We start from the raw sequence: 22923 nt of genomic DNA, 5'->3' as shown, positions 1-22923 counted from the left end.
CCAGAAAATTTTACAACCAACCACTAAAACCCTGTGAGTGGGTTGTAGCGTGTGCCTCTGCAGTAAGACACTTTCCGATAATGATAATGAGATTGACAAAAGGAAAAAGACACAAGGCATCTGCTCAGCACAAATATACAATCTACTCAGTCATTAACAGGTCATTACCATCTCATCTGTCTGCATGAGAAAACTCCAGGTTCACAATTTACATTAAGTTTACCCATTAGTGTCGCGGGGAATGGGAATTAGATTGATTTATATGTAATTTTAAAGATATTGTAACATTCTGGCAGCTTCAGTAGATAAGCAGAACATATGTTTGGAAAAGGTTAATGCTAAAGAATAACAAAGATCATAAAACTGTGAAAATTGGTGTTAATACAATTATAACCACCTGCATATAATCCATCACCGTAAAGAAAATATCACTATAAGTTAAGCAAACATTTTGGAGAAAAAGCACCCGTCCACTCACTGCTCTCCTGCACCTCCTCTTCCTCCACCCAGCGTCCAGTCTGTCCTATTTAAACCCCCATCACAGACACGCAACCGCTTCAGTTTGTGCCACGCCCCACCTCCTCCCCACCCCTCTTCGGCTTCTCATCATCTCATCGTCCCGTCAATCGGCTCAGTCTCACCTCAACCACCTCCAGGGTCCAGGTCCGTGGGCGGAAGACATCTCCTAAACGTCATCTAACTGGCCACGCCCTTCATCGCAGTGTCTTCTAACTCATTCAATAAAGCCCACCATGCTAATATTTTTCTTTCGTGTCTGTCTGAGTCTTTCCAGATTGAATTAAAATGTGGCAGATGTGGTCAATGGGACAAACCTTGTTGAAGTCCTCGCTTGTGGCCCTCATCTCCTTCCAGGTTTTGTTAAGGAGCTGGATGCAGATGCAGAAGAACTCTTCAATGGAGCGGTCGTGTGTGAAGAACATCGGGTGGAAGTCATGGCAATTCTCACTCGCTGTCAAAAAAAACAAAAAACAATTAGACAAAATAAGGGTTTGCTGCATTATATTTACAAGAAAATGTTCTGGTTTTCAAAGATTTAAAGCCATAAGAAACATATAATTCATCTAAAGGCACCAAAAGAAATATGAACACAAGCACACAGACTTATATTTTGATATTATGTTTAAATAAATGTTAGCACTGACTCGACTTGACCACCTGGCTAATGCACAACAACAGGGACACTCTGCCCACTCAACACTACTGGAGAAAACATCTCTTCCAGCAAAAACATTATGGATACACTCACACTGCCAATCATTTTGTAAGGATGCTACAAGAAACTATAGCGCTACAAAATATTTTACATTGTAGTCTTTAAGTTTCACTATAAACTGTAACATTATGATGATGTAATGTGCGTAGATAGTCACTGTTTCTTAGGATGACTTTTGGCACTGGCCACTTCAGACTGGGAAGATCTGACCATCTTCAACTTCGAGACTTCTGCCAATCTTTGGATACAATTAGTTCTATTAATTTTTCTTTAAAACTTTTGGTATCATTGCGCTACTGTTGATGTTGATGATGTGGACTCCCAATAATGTCTTCAAACCCACGTGTACCATTCACCTCAGAGTGGCTGAAACTTGAATCTGTTCTGCATTCTTTGCGAAGTTAAGAAATCACGAGTTGCCACTATGTTTGCGACCACCAGAAATGTTCCAGCTGGATTACTTTGCAATATTCCATTTCTCAAAGCTCTCGACAGGTTTATTTTCTATAATGGACATAAATCAAGGCATTTCAATCCCTGCTATTGCTACCAGTATGTGCTGAAAACAAAACAGTGATGCCAGAACTCCTGCATGCAGCTAATAGTATTCACCAAGGCGCCTGAATAACAAGTCTTGACATTTATTTGAACTATGTTTGCTGCTGCCTGTGTCTTGCCCCGTTGAAACCATTGAAACTTCACCATATAATGAGTTATACCCACAGGCGAATGGCACAGTGACCCAGGCTTTGATTTGGAGTGATGGATGCGAGCTAAAGCTAAAAGTGGACAAATTTAGCAAGACGCACCACAATCACCGCGCAGTCAATCAGGAAGCTAAAAGGGGTGAACCAAACACATGCTGACACTGTCCTCAGGGATGCCAAGTTTGAAAAAAGATAGATTTCGAGAAAGTAATTCTGTTTGAGTGGCAAGGTTGTAGAAAGAGCTGAAATTTGGAGTGAGCTAAATAGGCTGTTTACTGGTCGCACTAACAGAGCCCCTGGGTGCAGAGGTAAGGGGAATTACAAGCCAAGATGTATTTGGGAGCGCACAGTGAGAGGGCTCAAGATGAATAAATGTTGTTATCCATAAGAAGGTGGAAGTCAAGGTCGGACTAATTGAAAACATCTTTACCACTCAACAAAAATAGCTTGTACAATAGGGAATACAAAGTGGTGTTAGTATTACTACCACATCCTGAAAAATTGTGGCACTGCATAAAACACTATTCATTTTAATAGGTTGCATTGTTTTTAAATGTATAGTTTAAAACTCAGCTGGAGCGTTTATGATAGAATATTTTTAGCTGTCAAAATGCAGATGTTGGACCTGGTTTATAGTTTGTATCTGTAATTACTGAGCTGATGTCTTCTCTGTCAGCATAAATAAACAAAAGTGAAGTAGCTGCTGAAAGTTGTGCTATTTTTTAACCCTAAAGACATAATAGTTTTCAGTTGAAAGCACTTTCCGATTAAGGTTAATATGGAGTGTTTGTGGAGTGAAGGGTCAGAATTTTTAGATGATGAGTTTGGATATCCCATTCACAAAACATGAATCTCCCAAGTGATATTGTCCTCCATCTGAAATCAAATTCTTGAACGTGGATGCAACCTACAGAGTATATATTGAAAATTCTAACAGCAACGCATCTGAGCAGATCTGCCAAACACTGGAAGCGCCACTAAAATATGCCAGGATGTTGCCAGCCATTTGTTTTTTTGGCAAACATCACAGTCATTTGTCTTACATTATTAGCAATGGTACAATGGGTGCAAAGCAAGTGATTATGTTCCCTTCTGTTTTCAGTTTGCGAATTTTAAAATACAAAATCCTAAACAAGGCTATGAGGAAAAACAATTACAAACACTATTAAAATGCCTGATCACATTTTATGAACCATTTCACTTTGTTCAAACGTAAATGTACTGCCCTTTAAAATAAAACACAAAATGAGAAGTACGGCAGCTGCTTTTTTTCTGCATGAAATGTCACGATTGAATCATTTCCACTTGCGCAAAAGCTCTCGGTTCCATGGTATGAGAAGCAAGTGCACAGTCATGTCATTCTAATTAGGCCACTGCTTTGTCCTTAACCTTAGTTTTCTACTCGTTCATAGTTTTCTTCCTGAAGTAGTGCAAGAATATGTTACTTTTACTGCAAGCTAGCCCTCTGTAGCTCAGGCTGACTAATATTGGAAAAGGGGTGGACAACTGGACACATGGAGCGCTGGGAGTCTGGCACTTTTAGATGGATGAGTCACAACCACGGACACACAAATCTGGGCTTGCACAAGATGATACAAATAAAACAGCAGCTCAGTTATGCTTCTTCTCGTTTGAGGAAGAATCTATGAGTGTTTTTTGGTAAGGCATTACCTTAGAAATAAAGATGGATTGAGAGGTTGTTGTTTTTTAGTTTGTTTTGTACCCATCTGTACAGCCAGATGTTCAGTCCCAGCGAAGCCCATAAAGTATGAAACAGGACACTGGGAATGTCGCATAAGAAGCATATGGCAATAATAAACAGTATAGTACCAGGGGCAGAAGGGGGAGCTTTGAATAGCAACAGTATAGTACCAGGGGCAGAAGGGGGAGCTTTGAATAGCAATTAGAGGTAATATAATATGGATACATAGGTTACAGGGATTAACTGTAATGTTTTATGAAGTTTTAGAAGACAAAATAAGTAGATGAGGTTTGATGTTTCAGTAACAACTCCAAAAATCATCCAATATCTAATAGTATATCTTTATTTTGAAGCATATGTGTTACATTTGAAACATTTGGCTTAACCTGAGAGATCTAAATAATTAAAATTTGCTGCAAATAAAGACAAGCTGCTAATTATTTTTTGTGTATCCTTTGTGTCATTCTGCGTAATCCTTAAGGTCTAGTTTACCTCATCAATACATGTTAATCTGTTGAAAAATAAGTAAGTAAGTACATTTTATTTGTATAGCACACCCGAGTCACATTTTAAAACACATACCATTTTATATATATGTGCCGTTCTAGACCTGGTAGCGAGGACTGTGGGATCATAACGGTATCGGGAGGTTGCAGAGGTTACAGAAAGCTCTTCCTGACCTGTATCTTTCTCTTCATAAAGTCATCCATCACCAGGACATGTCCAGTTCTGCTGAGGTCCTGAGTCACTCTGTCTGCCCTCCCACAGAATGCACCTGTGCCCAGTGTCCAAGTCTGACAGGAGGACGACATTCATTTGCTATTGCTTTTTCAGTCAAAGTTTAAGTAAAAGTGGTTTACAATGGAACAAAACCAAAGTTGTGTTATTAAATGTGTGTTCTTTTATGTTTTCAGTATAAAAGATAATATCTAAACTAGACTTTTATTTGAACTGGGACTGCTTTTATGAACAATCTTGATTTTTTTTTAGTAGCAGTAAGATGCCATATTGTGCACAGTGGTAAGATGAAATATTATATTATACACCAAGCTTATATGCTTATCAGAGTTTATGTGAAAATCCAAACTGAAGCTAAAGTAAAAATACTCCAAATTACAGTGAAGTTGCTGCTAAGTATATTGTTGAGGTCAAGAGAGGTGATGTGTGGGCTGTTTCTTTCCCTGTCCAGCGTGTATTTGTGGCACAGAAAGTCACCTTTTAACAATGCTTTAATCTGAATAACCAGAACACGTCCTTCGTACTAATTAACAGCATCAGCAGCAGATTCTGATGTCCAGCTGTGACAGAGGCCCAGTCAGCAGCCCTCACTTCAGTTTGCATGTTTGAAGGATGCTGGCCCAGCGTGCACACGACTGGCTGCGTGAGTAAGCAATTTAACTTGTGCTCACACCACATCAAAAGATAAAAGAGAAAGGCCTTACTTAGCTCAGGTTTGAAATATATTACACATTTAGTTATTGAAGAACTTTTAGGCCAGCCCATCAATATTTTAAAGTGCTGCTAAAACATTCCTTTTATGCATTGAATTGTGGATGAATCTCTTGTTGTTAGTCTCCAAGATAAGAGGCTTTATCGTCAGCAGTATTTCTATAGTGCACTTAGGATCTCATTTAGATGTAGAGATTTAGTTATGTAATTCATCCTGTTTTTAACTTGTTTTTGTCTTGATACTTCTTGTTTTTTCCAAACTCCACCAGTTTCTAAGACACTTTGTAAAACCACAAGATAAACCCACTGGGGAATAGCCTCTGTAGGAAAAAGACACAAGGAATTGGGGAATTTAAGAAAGTATTGTTGTTGTGTGTCGAATCTGAAATATTCAATGAGAGCACACAGACTCTAGATCACACCCAAGTGTAAAGATCCTAATCAGATAATAGTGTGTCGGAGGATAAATGGTTTTGTCAATGGGTCAGAGATGTAATAAATTTTTTAAAGCTTTGCTCAGACCTAATTATGTCGGCGGTCTAAATTTTACTAGTGCAAAAATCAAAAGGGTTTATTATTCAAGTTTACATTGTGGTTCAATAACAAACGCCAAGAGAATATTCTAGTGTGTGCCCAAACATAATTTTCACCTCCCCCCATGATGAGTCAGTGGCATATTGACCTCTGTGTGACCAGCTCAGGCCTGTGCAGACGCATTGAGTCTCTCAGCACAGCCTCCCTCTGGGGACAGGAGGACAGAGGGGACAGAGGGAACAGGGGGGTCAGAGGGGTCAGAGGGACCTGGGACTCTGGATATTCGTGATAAGAGCCCAGAGGGTCACTGCAGCCTGTATGTGAGAGGTGTGACCTGTCCACTAAATGAGTTTGTGATGAGTGTGATTCACATGCTGTGTCTGAACATGTTAGATGCAAAACTAGCGCCGGCACTCTGTGGAGTCTGTCAGATCAAATTATATGCAGAGGTTTTTTTTTTTGGTAGAATGAATAATTCTAGCAGTGATCAAAATCTGAACTGAAGCCAAGAATAAATTATATAGCATAATGTTGTTTTGTTTTGCTTTTTCTGCCAAACTGACAGAGTGCCAAAGATTTATTTATGTAAAGAAATTGTATTGCAACCAAAATATACACTGCACATTTGTACCAAAACACAATTCTAAAAAGACGACTTTGATTGGCTGCTCTTCAGTTGTGCTATCACAGGTAAAGGGCAATAGAGCTGTCCTTGGTGCTGAACAAGGCTTTTTCTTTTCACCATGGCCCTGTGCAGCACATTAAGGCAGGATGCTGCTGCCAGACCACAATTCGTTCATCTTTACATTTGAAAATGCTCACACTCCACAGTATACACATTAGCAGATTAGCAAGTGTGCCCAGCGTGTCATATGTTCGCCTGCACCACCAAACCGCCCACCTCAGTCCGGAGAGATGCCACACAGTGAGTCACCAGGCAGGGCCATTACTCAGAGCGCTCGACCTGCTTCCTAAATGACTTCATAAATAATCCATGCTTTGGCTTAAAAGGAGAAGAGAAGAGAGAAGAGAGAAGCTTTTGGCACCTCACAGACATGGACTCCATTAAGCAGCATGTTTCCACCAAAAACACGGCGAGCAAATTAATCTTTTAGGATCTGACGGCTGCTGTGGTGACAAATGCACAGAAAGAGAGATACCTGCATGGCGTTATGAATGATGAAATATGCAGGTAACGCTGACAGTTGATTGAACCAAACCAGCTCTATTTCATCCCCTTCGAAAATCGTCATAGAAATGTCAACAAGCAACAGATAGAAAGGCTGAACGCTGTGAAATTGACATAAAATGGAAACGTCTTTTAGAGAAGTTGTCAAGGCTGATTTTTAGAGCAGCTTTGAATATTTGTGAAGAGCCAGGGTTTCGGCCGTATCATGCCCATTTTGAAAATCTGAGTCAAAGCGTAAAAGCGTAAGAAATGATTACAGGTCTCTGAGGGATAGCTTTAGGAAAAGAGTATTTACAGACAGAAGAGAGAAAATCAAACTTGGGAGTGGTGTGAAGAGTGGAGGAAGTATTCAAAAGCAGCCTCGTTTCAGGCCCCCCGAGATTTGTTTGGGTATTTACACAAATAAACAGCAATCAGAGCTAATCTTTTGCCTTTATCCTTAAGGGAGGCATAATAATACAAGAGGGAAAACTTACAAAGACTGAATATCTGAATGCATAATATGCGTGTATGCTATATGCTCTTTCATTTATTTGTCTTCTTTATTTACATTATTTTTTGCATTGTAGATTCTCACTGAAGGCATCAAAGCTATGAATGGACACATGGGGAATGTAGTGAACAAAAAATAAACTCAAAATAACTTAAACCTTGTTTTAGATTAAAACAAATAAAAAATAACCACCCTTTGCTTTGACAACTGCTTTGCACTCTTGGCATTTCTTGATCCTGACAAGGCAAAGCTGCGAAGCAAAAAACATTTCAGGAGACTTCATCATAAAGCTCATGAAGAGAAAGCGAAGGATTTGCAGTGCGCTTAAAGTAAAGGGTAGCTACTTTGAGCATTTGAATAAAAAATAAATTAACTAATAAATAAGTTGAGTTATTTAACTTTTTTCTCTCTGCTACATAATTCCACATATCTTGAACCATATATTTGATGCGTTCTGTGTGTATCTAAAATTTAGAAAGTAGTAAACATAAAAAACACACTGAATGAGAGGGTGTGTCCAAACATTTGACTGATGTGTACATTGACATACAATGTCACATTCATTTGGTTTGTTATTTTAGAGTCTCCAAAACATATTTGGACACATGTTTGGTTTGAATTTCTTTGCAAACTGACAGAGATGCTAACCACTCTGCCACCCTATCAACAGTAAAGCTTCAGATACCTCCCCATGACAAAACATTTAATAGCTGAATTTTATTACATGATTATTTCTTTTTGCATGTTTGAGGATTTCACGTCCTAGTCCTACTTTGTTGTTTTTTCTAAAAGTGATGTTTTGTCTGCACTATAAATCATTTAGACACAACTCTGCCTTGTCTACCCACTATGTTGTTGTTGCAGCATTTGTATTCCCAGCAGCACTTACTTATAAAAGCAAGTCGACCCATTACAAAGTGCTACCTTTTCAAAACCATTAGCTTATGTTATATTAAACAGCGACTTCTAGACACAGGCAAAATGGCCCCTGTCAACACCACACAGCACTTTGTAACACAGCTTTGACTCAGATCAAGCACCGAATAAGAAGAATTAGCGACATTAGCAACACATCCTCCGACATGCTCGTTAATGTCAGGTGGTTCATTGTTTCTCAGTGGAAAAGGTCAAAACGAATGATGACAGCCAATGTAAGAGTCCTGCGTCTCTGTGTCTCCATTGGAAAACACAGCAACCACAGTGTCTAATGATCTGTATTACTCACAGTGTCTCCACCTGCCCGGCCCATGTTACAGTCCGCACCCTCATTAGTTTGTGTTAATATACACGTAGCTAATGGGCTGTGTGTGGAAATGCTCTTGTAAAACCACTTCATGCAAGGAGCACATCATTACTGCAACTTTCTGTAAATATTTACTCAGGTTCTGATAAAGATGATGATTTAGAATTGGCAGGTAAAATATGAATTATTTCCTATGTTTGAAATTTCATTTTGCTTTCTATAGAGGCGAAAAATAATGTCTTACTTTAAAAATGTTCTTGCTTATATGACAACAAACTATGCTAACTAACATCCAGTTAATGATCCACTATTTGATAAAAAGATAAGTTTCCTACATTACAAAATACATGTGTACGTAAACACAGGAAGGTTATAGATAAACTTAATTCTATTGCTGCTATTTAAAACACACACGCACATAGAGATATACAGCATGATAAATATTAATGCTAGAAGCGGCAGTCTCTGGACACAGTCACAGTGAAGAGGGCATTACGGTGCAGCCACTGGGGAGAGAAGGCACTGAGCTACGAGTCAAGGTCACCTTTGTGCACTGCCAGAAAATCTCGAGCTAAACCAAGATAAGACACGATAGGACAAACTGGTAATGATGATTATGGGTGGGGAAACAGATATTCGGCATAATACATCTGATCTAGTTCAATAGAGACATGAAGCACCACATCCAAACCACATAGAAAAGTCCAAACTGATTTTTCCCCAAAACTTTTCCACTACTTATTTTACGCAGCTATTCTTAATTACACCATTTTGGACAAGAACTGTATCATTAGTCTTAGTCACTTAGCAATCAATTCTTGAAATACTAGCGTAAAAAGGTACCAAATAAGAAGATAATTTTTGAAGTCTGAATATTGAAATGTAGTGCTAAAAGCTCAGAGAGATGCGTGTTTGTGTCCTCGTGTAGTTAGTAGTGAGCAGATGGAAAGTAGACATCAGTTTAAGAGCGAGCTAAGAATGCCATCTCGCTCCCTACAGAGAACAGCAGGGGGCAGTCCGGAGCACCGTCGACATCATTTGGTCCATTTAAACAAGTCAAGACAAATAGAAAGGGCACATCAATTCCAAATGGATGTGGACAAAGCATCTCTTTTCCCGCACAGTATGTTTCCCATAGGTGGCGCCGCGGGCTGAAAGGGACCCAGTCGAGCCAAGGTCCATCAACACATAATGAACCCTCTGCTGTATAGTTAGTGAAGATAGAACGCGCCTATTCTCAAACTGGGACAAACTGTGGGGAGTTGTCTCGTTGCGCTGTGCTCAGGTAATTAAGAGGAGTAGTGTACTTACGAAGCTCGCCCACTTTGAGGATCTCACACAGCATCTTGGTAAGTTCAATGCTGCTGCGGCCAAAAGGACATTCGTGTTTGTCTTCTCGACTGCTGTTCTCCAGGACAATCTAGAAATACGAACGTGAGTTTTAGCAGCATATTTATTACCCTTTTACCCTTTTTGTTGTCTGTTCTAGTAAATATCAAGGGAAATGATAGTGAAGTGATCTTATCTTACATTTTAATTATAGCAAAAGAAAACTGAAGAACTGCAGAATTGAAGAAGCTGATTGGAAACATCTTCACTCAAAAACATTTTTCCAGGTAATTTAATGTTTCTTTTGCAATGGATCAGACCTGAACGACTGAGGTATTACACAAACTACATTTTAACTAATTAATTATTGGTTTCATATATATTCCACAACACGCCTTTCACTCCACACACTTTTAATTTCGATCAAATGTGTGTCATTTAATGTGTGTAATGTGGATGCCCTTAAAAAAATAACTGGAAATATAAAAAAACAACTTAAACACAAAAAATATATTATATCTTTATTTATTTTATTTTAGTATATTTATATTATATTAATTTGATTTTATAAAAATGTTGTTATATGTTTTATATTATATTTATTTACATACATATATACATCTATCCCAGTCATTTCAACACTCATCATTTCAATTTCACACTTTCAAAGGATATATGAGACAAAGCCTGCTTACACCGTTTATTCCAGCCGCATCACAGGCAGATAAAGACATATTCTATTTCTGACATAAAAAACAAACTATTTTTTCTTACTTTTGAACAGAGAGGCAAAATAACCCTTGAGCAGCAGTTGCCCGAGTGTTTAAAGGGCCAAAAGAAGCTAGCATTTGTGTGTGCGCTCACCCTGATGTAGGCGTCCTGGTGGTGCCTCGCAAAGTACAGCATGTTATCCAGAGCCAACATGCCTGGAGGGATCTGGGTGAAGTCCACCGCTGGATTCACATGGTTCTGAGGCACACAACAAAACTGGTTACAGCAAACACTGCCGGAAAATGATGGATTATTTCAGCTCAAATCAATTCAACAAGCTCCATTTCAGTCAACAGCAAGATTCTACAAATATATTACATCAATAGAATAATGGAATACAATTAAAAGCAGTTTAAATTGGCAATCCTATTTTTTCAGAGCTTTCTGGGGACACAACAGAACGCACCGTGACCTGCACATTAATTTGGCATTTACACCAGATGGCCGAGAGGATGAAAACCTTTATTCAGGCTTTGAACGGAAAGAATGACTCAAGTCCCTCTGTGGGGAAAAAAAGCTAGATTTGTTTTATGCAAATGTGTAAATCCACAATATCTCTACCATTTAATTACACTAGATGTAGCCTCGGATATTCAAAACTCTGATTATATGCAAACTTATCATCTGTCATCATCAGTAATCCTCTTGATAAGCTCAAACAAAGTCTGTCAAATAAGGATTAAATGTAGAGCTTCGAAAGTATGTCAAAAGGTGAGACGGGACTTTGTAGACAGGACATCAGGACAGCATGTGAAAGTAAATGAGAGGACAGCAAAGTCTGGCTCACTTTGCAACACTATCTGACAAAGTGTCTTAGTTATGGGCTTAAACTGGGGCATATAGTCTTGAATCGATGAATAATAATGAATAACCCCGTGGTGTGGATGAGACTTTTCAGTAGTTTGAAAAAATATGCATTCATCAATTTATACACCAAATAATGAGATTCCTACACTGATTCATGAACCTGTGTAATGAATGTGTTGTAGAGCCATAAAAGAAAAATTCAATTCCGTCAACTGGACAAAATGTTGTAAGAGTGAAGACGTTTCGCTGCTTATCAAAGACACTTTTTCAGTTCTGGTCAGATTGCTGTTGGGCACCGCCTTATATCTAGCTCTCCCTTCAGACAGATATAACGCAGTGTCCACCAGCAATTTCACCAGAACTGAAGCGGCTTTGATAAGCAGCGAAACGTCTTCACTCCTATAACTTTTTTGTCTAGTTGACAGACTTGAATTTTTCTTTTAATATAGATCATAGCTGGACCACTGAGGGATTACACAGATGTATTGTAGAGTATATACCATGAACATGGACCCTGGACATGGACTATTTGAGCCACTTCCCTCTGGCAGGAGGCTACAGTCCATTGGGACCAGAACCTCCTTCTTCCCCTCTGCTTTGGTCTCATGAACACTTTATAATATCTGCACTAAACTGGAGACTTTATAATACCGGTCACCTTAATAAGTCAAGTTTGCACTGTTGTTCTGATGTTATTGTATATATCTACCTCTATGACTATTTTATTTTTAAGCATATCTTTTTTATCTTTTTTAACTTTATGCATGCCCTTATTTGTATTTATAATAGCTATATTTCTACTTTTTTATATTATTATTATTCAGGGTTTTATATTGCACTTCATCACCGAAGAAAGTTCCTAGTTTGTGAGTTGCGTTCACTGACAATGACAATAAAACTCTTCTGATTCTGATTCTGAACTCCTCACGTTCGACAGCTGAAGCAGTTCTATAAATGCAAGAACTGTATTCCCTCCCAGAAGAAGCGCACTGGAAGCAAGTTTTAGGCCTGTCTGTATAATTGACATTTGTAAATTGAACCCAATGATTTTTTAGTCCCTTCTCCCTCCACACTGGTAGACAAGCCAGTAGAAGAGTCCTTATCTTTAGTGAACATACCGCAGGGAGACTGGGATTGGGAATCGCCCTGGAACAGCCCTGGGCTTACAGACAAAGACTCTGGGTTAGTTCGAGCTGTCTTACAAAAGTTGGACTATGACATTTAACTCAAGGACACCCTCACATTCTTTTATAGTAAAAGTGAAAAATTGAAAGAAATGCTAACTAACATGAAATGAGAATCAGTCAGAGTGGAGTAGGATGTAATGTAGGAGTAATAAAAAGCCTTTACCAAGTTTGCTCCCAAGATGACGAATAATATGATCTAATCTCTCATGTTTAATTAACAGGAGTCTCTCAGGACTGACTCTAGTCTCAAGATGGCTCAGCGTGAATAAATAACTGCCTAATCTAAAACTACTCCTCCAAGACCGAAGACGTGAGCTGCCTGCAAAAGCATTACATCAACAAATTAAATTGTATTTTATAGTTGCACAATCACATTTGTCCTAGGATGCAACCAGAGCCGGGATTCAAGCAACTATGACATCATGCAGACTGGTGCCATTAAAGAAACTGTAAAACGTATTATGCAACTTAACAAATTAAAAAGTAACCCAGCCACAAGAGGTCAAGTTCAAAGCCGAGGTAAACAGAGAGATGTATGGACAGGCATCTGACGTAAAAACAGATATACCCAACACAAGAGGCAGATGTTTTGCTTTTGTGAGTCCAGCTGGTGGATACATCTGTAAATATATAGACTTAATAAACAACTTACGATAAATCCCAGCTTCTTGTAATCGCGGGTGTACATGGACTTGCGCTTCTCCATACTGCCGCCGTTATTAGGTTCACACTCCACATCAAACGCAATTCTCCGCAACTCAAAAATGATGTCCCTTTGAGCCTAAACAAGTAGAAAAGAAATGTTTCAAAGTTAGCTGCAATACTGTCCATCTGTGCATCTATTATGAAGCAGTTTATAATGTCTCTAGTACTTCCTCATAGTGTAAGCTGCTATAGTTCCCAAGCTGTCATTTTACTCTTTTTATGACTTGGCCAAAGTGCTACAGTAAGTGGCATACAAAATTGTCTCAACTGGCCCCAAACTGCCCACAGGCTGTTGAATAAAAGACTGATGATGTTTATGGCTGGCAGCTGCAGCAGGCTGAGTGAACCTGCAGGAGACCTCCCTATGCCACCTTTATTCTTAAGTGAAAGCTTTACTGTGAGCTTTTTCAATACACGCCTTCACGCTCTGAGACTGGTCATGCAACGGAGATAATGTCAGGTTAGATTGAATCTAAATAGTATAGCATAGAAACCATGATTATATGTTCAAAGCTTTGGATAGATGTGTGGTATTCTGTTATTTAGGAGGAGCTATGGGGGAAAAACTATAATGCATAGGTCTATATTAGTGAGGTAAAGGTAAAGTCAGGAAAAGTGGGGGCTTAGTCATGAGCTGCTGCGTCACCGTGGGCCAATGAGACCTGCATGCTTTGGTAGTTAGGGGAAACCAGAGCAATAAAAAAGTCTGAAGTCAAATATTTAAACTTCATATTATTTCAACAACTTTGGAAAAACAAGTAAACATAGAATAAATCCTGCAGGATCATCATGCGTTAGAAGATCTTATGCGTTTGTCTGCTCTACAATTATAGTCCATCTATCAAAATTATGAAATTGCAATATTAACCTAAAACTACGTAACATTTTCAGAGCAGTGGCATCTTGAATACAGAATAAAATTGACTCCATCGTGCTTTGAGCAGGTAAATGAGAAGGGAAAACATTTTTTAAAGCATTTAAAAGTCAATTTTGAAGAAAAAATTACATGAATTCTGTCTCAAAATCTGTTGTGAACCATTGCTATAGTTAATCGTGTTGGCACCTGGTCTTGAGGGTCCATCTTGGTCATCATGCGGTCCTCCAAAAGGTTAAAGGTCAACACCTGCAGCACGTAGAGCTGATGGGCCATCTCGTCGTTAATAGGTGTAGGGCTGCGGATCACATTCTACAGGCCAAAAGAGGACAGACTTCAGGTGAGCACACAGCTAATAGACACCAAAAGAGAGGAGTGATCTGTGAATGAGAGCGGAAGCAAGAGTTGAAAGTGCTCAAATAAAAGTGAATGGATCAGAGAACACGGACATGGATTTTGGAGAAAGTCAATGAGCGATAACAAAAGAGGAGATTTAGGAGTGAGTGCTGGACCATTAGAAGCGAGAGGAGACAGGATTAGATTTAACACAGCACAGATGAAAAATGAAAAAGTGAACAGGTGTGAGGAGCTGAATAAAGGAGAAAATAACCAATGATGGAAGAAATGTGTCAGTTCAGAGTAAACTACTGCAGGAACAATCAGAAACATATTCTCACCTATTATGAAAGAACCAGAGGGCTCTCACATCTTGATTCAATATACTTTTGACCTTTCACTTTTCAGAAGTGGTTCTACAGCTTTCAAGTGTATTCATTTATTGAAAAGTGCGTATTACCTCACGGAAAAAAGTCATGAATAACTAGTGCTTCAGGACTAGTTTGTGAGGGCAAAACTATCTAGGTTTGAATTATAAGCCACTGTAAACTTAAAGGTGCATTGATATTTCTGACCTGCTTCTCTCCATGGGGATGTTACTTCTTTGTCTAAAATGCCCCACAGTATGGCATTAAATTTAACCAAGGAAAGGAGTCCTCACTTACAGTAAGAATACATGTTTTACAATATATTTTTGAGCAATAAAACACCAGTAAAAATTCCAGATGGATAGATACTCTTAATGTCATACTCAATTCAAGTCAAAGCAGTAACATCTCCATGGAGACAAGGAGCCACAAGAAAATGTTGCACAATGCACCTTTAACTTAGAACTACCATGTCAAACATATATAAAGAGCTTGCAATCAGGAGTGGGTAATGGGTTTGACTGGGTTTGACAATTATTAATCTACATAGAAATAATTTTTGACTACGTGCCAAGCAATTATCAAACATGCAAGGAACCACTATAAAACTAATTGCCCTATATTGACAATTGATTAGTTATACTTTGAAGTTCTGTGTTTAGATGTAAATGAATAAACTGCATCGACTTACAGTAAGAATAATGGAGCGCAGTTGTTTCTGGGCAAGAATATGGGACATCTCCTGTGAAAGACAAACATACAAAGGGAAAAGAAGAAAAAAATGAAGAAAAAAGATTAAACTGTGGACCATAATACATTTTTGTAACATGTTAAAATAGGGATGAATGCAGGGCAAAAGAAAAGCAACTCGCCATAGCAGCTGTCTGTAATGTAGTAATAGGCTAGAAAACTACGCAAGCCATCCCAAAGGAGAATTAAATCTTAAAAAGGGGATACAAACCTGCACAGTGCATTCTATAAAGGGTGCTGATCAAGCATGCACTTACTGTCAGGGGACAATTTCGGATGTCCACAATGTGCTCATCATCAAACTACCATGTCGTGTGCAGTGGAAGGAAGCAAAAGTTAGAGACAGAGAGAGACGGGGTGAGAGAGAGGGTGTGGACAATGATTTTTGAAGTGAAAATACAAAAGAAAGCAACGCTGCACCTTAGTAAGGGGGGGATAGACAACCAAGTGAATATCAGGGAAAGATTATGTATTTGTTATTAGGAAATACTTGTGTGAAAGTAACATGCTCAGTATTTTATAAAAGTGGAAAAATGCCAGGATTGAGTTGCATTGAGTTGAGTCCATGGCATCATTTATAATTGAAGAACACGATTTTGCCTTGTGGTTAATGGATAAGACAAGATATATATATGAAAATGGAGAGACACGTGAGTAATACACAGCTTCTCTCTACTCTGTATAGAGGAAATGGAAAGAATACACATATGGCATAGATACATGAAAATAAACTATCTTAAATATGTTTAATTAGGACCAGATGGTAACTATTTATCAAAATAAAACTAACATATGGATGAAACATGAATAACTGTGACTGACAGACTTTTATGCATCGTCTCACCTGTCTCTTCTCCTCTGGGGCTTTGAGGAAAAGAGCATTGATGACAGCTATTGTGTAGGTCTGGATATCTTGATCAGTCCTACAATAAAAGAAAACAACAACAGTGGATACAATTAGTGAAGAAATACTAGAACAGAAAGATTTACAGGGACAGTGAATATGTGATATACTAATACAACGTAGACACTTGCCCCTGCAGGTGTGGGATGAGTTGACCAATGGTGATCTCTTGTGCCACCTTGTGGTAAAGGTCTTGGCTGTTGAGCACCATAGACTCCAGTATGGCCAAAGAACGCTGGAGCACCGCTGTGTCCATGGCCGACTTATTCACATAACTGGCTATCTGCACACAGGAAGTAAACAGGAAGAGGAGGTGGGAATGTGGAGGGCACACGACTCAGCATCAAGATAAGATAAGCAGTAGAAGAAAACGGCCGACTGATTTTCTTTTTTTCCTTTAAATCAAAGCTTAGTATACATTTTTTTTCTTTTGTCATATACAGGACAATCATAACACACAGGACTATTCCAGAAAAGGATTATGAGCTCGTAACTAGTAAATAAGCCTAAACTGTCTGTGCTGTAAAAAATAAATCACATAATAAATATGTGGCCTATGGTCTATTCAGCTTTGGCTCTGACCTTCTTGATGAAGGCCACAGAGAAAGTGTCCCAGGAGACAATGCCGTGGTCCATGAGCTCCACAAAGGCCGTCAGAGTGAAGGAGAGCAGATCTCCGAAACTACAACACACACACACACTGCTTTAAAACCAGCAGACTGAGAAGGTAAAGATGGATGGATACATTAAGAGCAATGGGCAGTGAGTCGACAGACACAACACAGAGGAGCAGAAGTTAAACTCTGCACCAAGGCTTTCTGAGGAAAACAGGCACAAAGAAGAAATGGCAGAGAGATGCGTAGCGGGCAGGCTGGCCTTTCAAACACACCAGGAGGCCATCACAGGGCCTGCAGGGGCCACAGCACAGCACACTGTTCAAACAGGAGCAGAAAGAAGCTTTATTGAGCGAAGTCATGCAGTTAGAGAAATATCAGGAAAATCCATCACTCTGCAGGAGGCCAAAGCAGGGTACACATCAACAGCCATTTAACCAAGATGGAGTACTATAGCCACATGATAATGACCTGCAGTCTGTGGACATTAAGGATTAGTTAAGACAGTCATTTAAGTTAAAACATCTCCTATACGTTACATTATGGAGTCTTACTATACCTGTATGCTCTGTACATGTTCAATATTTATACTGACAATGTCATAATACTGTAAAATGTTTTAAATAGTTTCAAGAAATGTTTAAGAAAAAAGGAAGCTAGTCAGAAAAGGTTAGTAAAATAGGTACTTGCATAGTACTAGAACAACATAATAACACAGAAGAAGCTATAGTGAAACTAAAAAGCTACAGTGCACTCTATAAATCTATAAAAACACTGGATACAAAGAATGAAGACAGAATAATGACAGAAAAGCCTGTGGATCATGATCCTCAAGACAAAAAAAAACAAAAAAAACAAAAACCCCAACAACAAGAAGTAAACATTTCAGAAAGAAGGCCAAGTTGTAAGTCAGGAACAGGAACATGACATTTTCTGTGTAATGAATAAAGTTCAATGTTATTGTAAGGAATAGTAGTATAAAGAGTTGAATGAGGAACCTGTACATGGGCTTCATCTTCCTATTTAATGCAACATTTTGAAGACCTTTTCCCATTCAAAATATACATTTTGTTTTATATTGCTAATCACTATGGCAAGGTTTTCAAAATTCTGAAACCCATGGATACAGAACACATCTTGCCCTTCTTTCTGTTGAAGACAGGAAATAAGAAAACCAAAGACTGGTGCCCTAAAACACCTACATAGCTGACCAGAGCCTGTAAATGATGACGTTAAAGATACAAGATTTCCCATAAGGCACTGGGGCATAGTCAGAAACATGCAGGTTAGGAAAAGAGCAAAGAGCCAATGACGTTACCCAGCTGCAGTAAAGGGGAGGGGCTTACCATGGCTTCATAATCTTCTGTAGTTTCTGATAACGCCTGTAAAGATGAAAAACTTTTGTGTCAAAATGGAAAATATATCTGTATAATAGGCACTGAATTATTTAAAGTGTTTTTTTTTTTTACTCTACTATATACATAAAATAACATGATTATGACGAGGTAGTTAACAAAGCTAAATAAGAGATTTGTTTTAAGCACATATTTGCGAAATCAAAAACACGATTTCAGCTACGCAATTACCAAAGAATAAAGCAATGGTGATATACTGTAACTGTTAAATTACTTACAACATGGGAACTCATCTGTCTTTGTTATTCTAAACTGTAGTTCTTATTATGAGGATGATGGCACCTGATGTGGCCAATAGAGGGCAGTGTATCATTACTTTCAAAGAACAATATGCATTAAATCACAAGACCACTTTACCCTCCAGAGCTGTGACACTGATCCCTTCTAATTACGCCTCACTAATTTAGTTGGCAGGTTTAGTAACTGAGTGGATGTAACAAAGCCTGTCTGTGTGATCTGCATCTGCTTTTTCAAATGGAAATGCAGCACAGACACTCGCCATTGTCTCTTCCTCCTGACATAAACTCAAGAGTATTGTTAACATTTGAATAAAACATATTTGAGACTTGGAGAGGTGTCAGCAACAGTGCTACTGATGCTGAGATCAACTGGGTTCAAACTTAATAACAAACCACTAGCGAATATAAAGAGGAAGTTTGTCATAACAATGTGGTTAAAATGGGCAATTCACCAAGGTTGGTTTCAGTATCAGATTTTGCTCATTCAAATGTTGATTTTATTGAATGCTTTATATTACACATTTTACTTAAAGAGTGCATATCCTCATCACAAACATATCTGGAGTTTTGTTTTGTTTAATTCACACATGTTTAACACACAAATCCTTCATATTTAGGCTGAATTCTTCTCTCAAACAGAAAATACACAATACATACATAATTTCAGCCCTGGAATTGCCAATCTCTACTAAACAAGAGGTAAAAGGAGCTGCTAACTGCCACGATATGACATCACAGGGTGGAACAGAGCATTTTGAGATTTGGTGATGTGCAGACTAACAATAAAGGATTATTCAAACATGTGTGAATGAAACAAAACACAACTCCAGGTCTGTTTTTGAGGCGGTAACAACATTATAACATGGCTAAGAGCTCACAAGAGTCAATTTTGTGCAATATAGGACCTCTACTTATAGATTTGATAGTATTGCTTTAGAGAATAAACATGAAAACAGACGTCTATAAGTAGTTGCAGTTATTTTGTCAGGAAATACAAGGGGTTATAGTAGAATCAACCTAAATAACGGCTAGTTACTTTCATGAAACAGACAGTACAATAGCATGGACTTGCACAAATGTATTCAATATAATCTATCTGCAGATCTTATTGAATGATTGTGATGGCATGCCTATCCACTATTGTATTCCCGTTTACCTCAGCACAACCTGTCCTCTCTTTAACCTTCACACAGCCCGCAGGCTCCTCCCCTCTATACACATGCATTACAGTACAGTCATTCCTCCTATAGTAACACTTGTAAAGATATAAAAGGGAAAACCTGAGCCCCAGGGCAGGTGTGGTACAAGTATGCTGTTATAATTGTACACCTGCATATTAACGTTGAAAGGAAAAATGTATGTGTATGCATATTACGACAAACCTGAATAGACAAAACAATATTCATAAGGCTATAGGTATAACATCCACTCCGACTGGCCATATCCCTACGTAAACTATAAGATCATTGTGGAGTTCAGGGGCGGTTATGGACAGAAACATAACTCTGCTTGGTTTTAGTGCATGAGCTTAGTCATCAAGTCTCCTTCAGCGAAACAATACCCGCATATTACTCCAATATTCTGTTATGGAAAACATGGAATTTGACATTATTGCCGTAAAATAGATTTGCAATGATTTTCCAAATTAAAACCTGGACTAAAGTGGTGGGTTTTCACATTTAAATTCAAATAGTACAGTGCATGTAGAGGCAAGCAGACCTTTCACCACGTAGTTTCTTTGTCTATTTATTGTATGCATATCGATCACCTGTCTGTTATGATAATCCTTATGATAAGACCCAGAAAACCATAAAAAAAATGAGTACTATATACTTAGAATAGTGTGTGTAGTGGATATTTGTTTTCACTTTGGCTTGTTTTTGTGTGGTAGCTTAACACACTACAACGAGGACTTACTCAGTGCCGCTCTCCACCATCTGAGTGAGCAGCGAGATGCCATCCAGGTTAATGAACTCCTGTGCAAAGGTGATATCCCGGGACGCATTGGCCAGGTCTTTGAGTGCCTCCAGCTTAGCATCCATACTGGACGACTGTATCCGCTCATGTAGCTGAACCGCTGTCTGGTACTGCAGGGAGGACACGCAATGAGACGCACTCCCATTAAATCATATGTAAAATACAGTACTCAAATGTAATCGCACTTACCGGAGAGGTGGTCAAGCGCAGAATAGACCCGTTCTTGATGTCATTTCGGTTCTACAATAAAAGAATAAATGAATATATTTTCTGGCGTTAACCAACCAAAAAAAAAGGGGGAAAAAGGGGGGAGGTGGCTGTTTAAAAACGGATACCTTTTCAGTAATGTAGAAATTTGTGGAGTCAGCTATCTGCAAGGCAAAGTTTTCATGGTTCCCCAAAGACCACCTGAACAGCAGCAAAAAGATACAGTTAAAAACAGTACACTGAAACTAAGATTAAGTAATGACGCTTCTAAACTGAGCGTGATTGAATAGAATGATCTGAATGCACACTTACCCCTCACATACTTCTTTAATGATGGCAGACAGTGGCTTTTTCTGCAGAAGGAGACACAGAAAGCTGCAGTTAAGATTAAGGCTGTTATTATTTTATATTACAGGGCTGGAGAAATAAAGTGGATGGTTTATCATAACAATTTATCACCAGGCTCTATGTAAGACTGCGCCATGCATTTTCACTTGCACTGTATAAGACATTACACTCAGTAGAGTGGATAAAATTGTACTCAAGTAAGAGTAAGGTTACTTCAAAATGATTTTACTCAAATACAAATGCAAAGACGTAGTAGTAGTAGTAGTAGTCTAGGAGATTGCGCCATTCAATGGTTATACCACAAAAAAGAGATGGTCTAAATCATAATTGAAGGAGTAAATCTGTGGCGTTTGAAAACTACTCCAAGAAGAAGAATTGAATTAAAAAGTTACTCAAGCAAATGTAACTGAGCACCAAAGAGCACATTAATATGCAAAAATATAGTTTATGAGGATTATTCAAAGCACTGAAGTGTAGTTAAATAGTAGATTTCTGTATTCACAAACTAGAGCATCTGTTCATAATATTCTGGGCACTGAAGATAAAGTCTACTGTTTACCTACAAAACCTGCTGTATAACAACCCACATCAAAGTCTGTGGAGCTGGAAATATGAGGAAATAAGATAACTGTGATGGGATGAGTAGCGGTGGGCACAGATAGACAAGAAAAGAAAGGCGTAAAAGGCAGCCGAGGAGGACAACTGTTATGTGAACAAAGGGAGAGGGAAAGGATTCTGTGCAAAGACATAAACAAATGGGATGGGATCAAAGCAAAAACAACAGTAAGTACAGTTAGGCTGAGTATATGGTGATGCTGTGAAGAGGTGGAATGACTGTTGAGGCATTAGAGGAACATTACACTCTTAGCGAATGCGCAGGGGTAATATCAGAGAGATGTCGGTATAGATTTAGAAGGATCTTAATATTGCCAAGCTAAACTTTCATGAGAGATATAAACATGTAGCAGATCTATCTTACAGCCATTAAGGAGAACTCCCCAGCATTTTAGATGTGCGATGTGGAAACGGCAGTACAGTATATTGTATGTAATTACATCTTCTATAGGGTAAAGCTGTGAGGTGATTCATGCTGGTGATTCAACCTCTTCTTTATATTTAGCTTTTCTTATGTACAACGTGCAGTTTCTCCCGTGTTATCTTGTACATTGAGTACAAATTGTGCTATGGTATTAACATCTCAACAGCACAAACAAGCATCCAAAGAGCACAGACCTCATCCAATCCTCTACAGCAACTTGCACTAAACAAGATCAGTCGCCTAACCTGGACTCATAACAGGATTCAGAAGAAAACTTTGAAGAAGCTGACAAAGTAAATAGGCAAGCGCAGTATATACTTTTGGTTCTGACAAAAATCTCCAGGACTGATAATAGAAAACTGACGAACAGCAGTTTGGTGGGCATATAATACCAGAGGTGAGAGGAGTATGGCTGTTTACAGAGTATAATTCACCAACACTGGCCCCAAATAAAAAGGGCCAGAGAGTGTATAATCAAAAGTAAATGTATAGTGGTAAAAAT

At 38.6% G+C, this 22923-nt stretch overlaps 1 protein-coding gene across 3 annotated transcripts in view; it reads right to left on the bottom strand.

Annotated features, from left to right (window-relative positions):
- elmo1 (engulfment and cell motility 1 (ced-12 homolog, C. elegans)) overlaps positions 1-22923 on the bottom strand; it is a 101651-nt gene that overhangs the window by 22135 nt on the left and 56593 nt on the right. For 2 of the 3 annotated variants that reach the window (XM_033975492.2, XM_033975493.2), the window contains 14 exons: positions 21347-21387; positions 21163-21235; positions 21017-21067; positions 20768-20937; positions 18543-18578; positions 17165-17264; positions 16714-16865; positions 16523-16601; positions 15620-15670; positions 14414-14536; positions 13298-13426; positions 10745-10849; positions 9863-9971; positions 834-970 (listed from right to left, as the gene is read on the bottom strand). The exons of the other annotated variant lie outside the window; for it this stretch is intronic. In XM_033975492.2, the coding sequence (XP_033831383.1) occupies positions 834-970; positions 9863-9971; positions 10745-10849; positions 13298-13426; positions 14414-14536; positions 15620-15670; positions 16523-16601; positions 16714-16865; positions 17165-17264; positions 18543-18578; positions 20768-20937; positions 21017-21067; positions 21163-21235; positions 21347-21387 (1356 nt within the window). The remainder of the gene's footprint in view (positions 1-833; positions 971-9862; positions 9972-10744; positions 10850-13297; positions 13427-14413; positions 14537-15619; positions 15671-16522; positions 16602-16713; positions 16866-17164; positions 17265-18542; positions 18579-20767; positions 20938-21016; positions 21068-21162; positions 21236-21346; positions 21388-22923) is intronic. 3 annotated transcript variants of the gene reach the window in all.

This window comes from Periophthalmus magnuspinnatus, chromosome 11 (genome assembly GCF_009829125.3).
Source record: "Periophthalmus magnuspinnatus isolate fPerMag1 chromosome 11, fPerMag1.2.pri, whole genome shotgun sequence".
Classification (NCBI taxonomy): domain Eukaryota; kingdom Metazoa; phylum Chordata; class Actinopteri; order Gobiiformes; family Gobiidae; genus Periophthalmus; species Periophthalmus magnuspinnatus.
The sequence above is the reverse complement of the archived record's forward strand: the minus strand, read 5'-3'. Positions and strand labels throughout refer to the sequence as shown.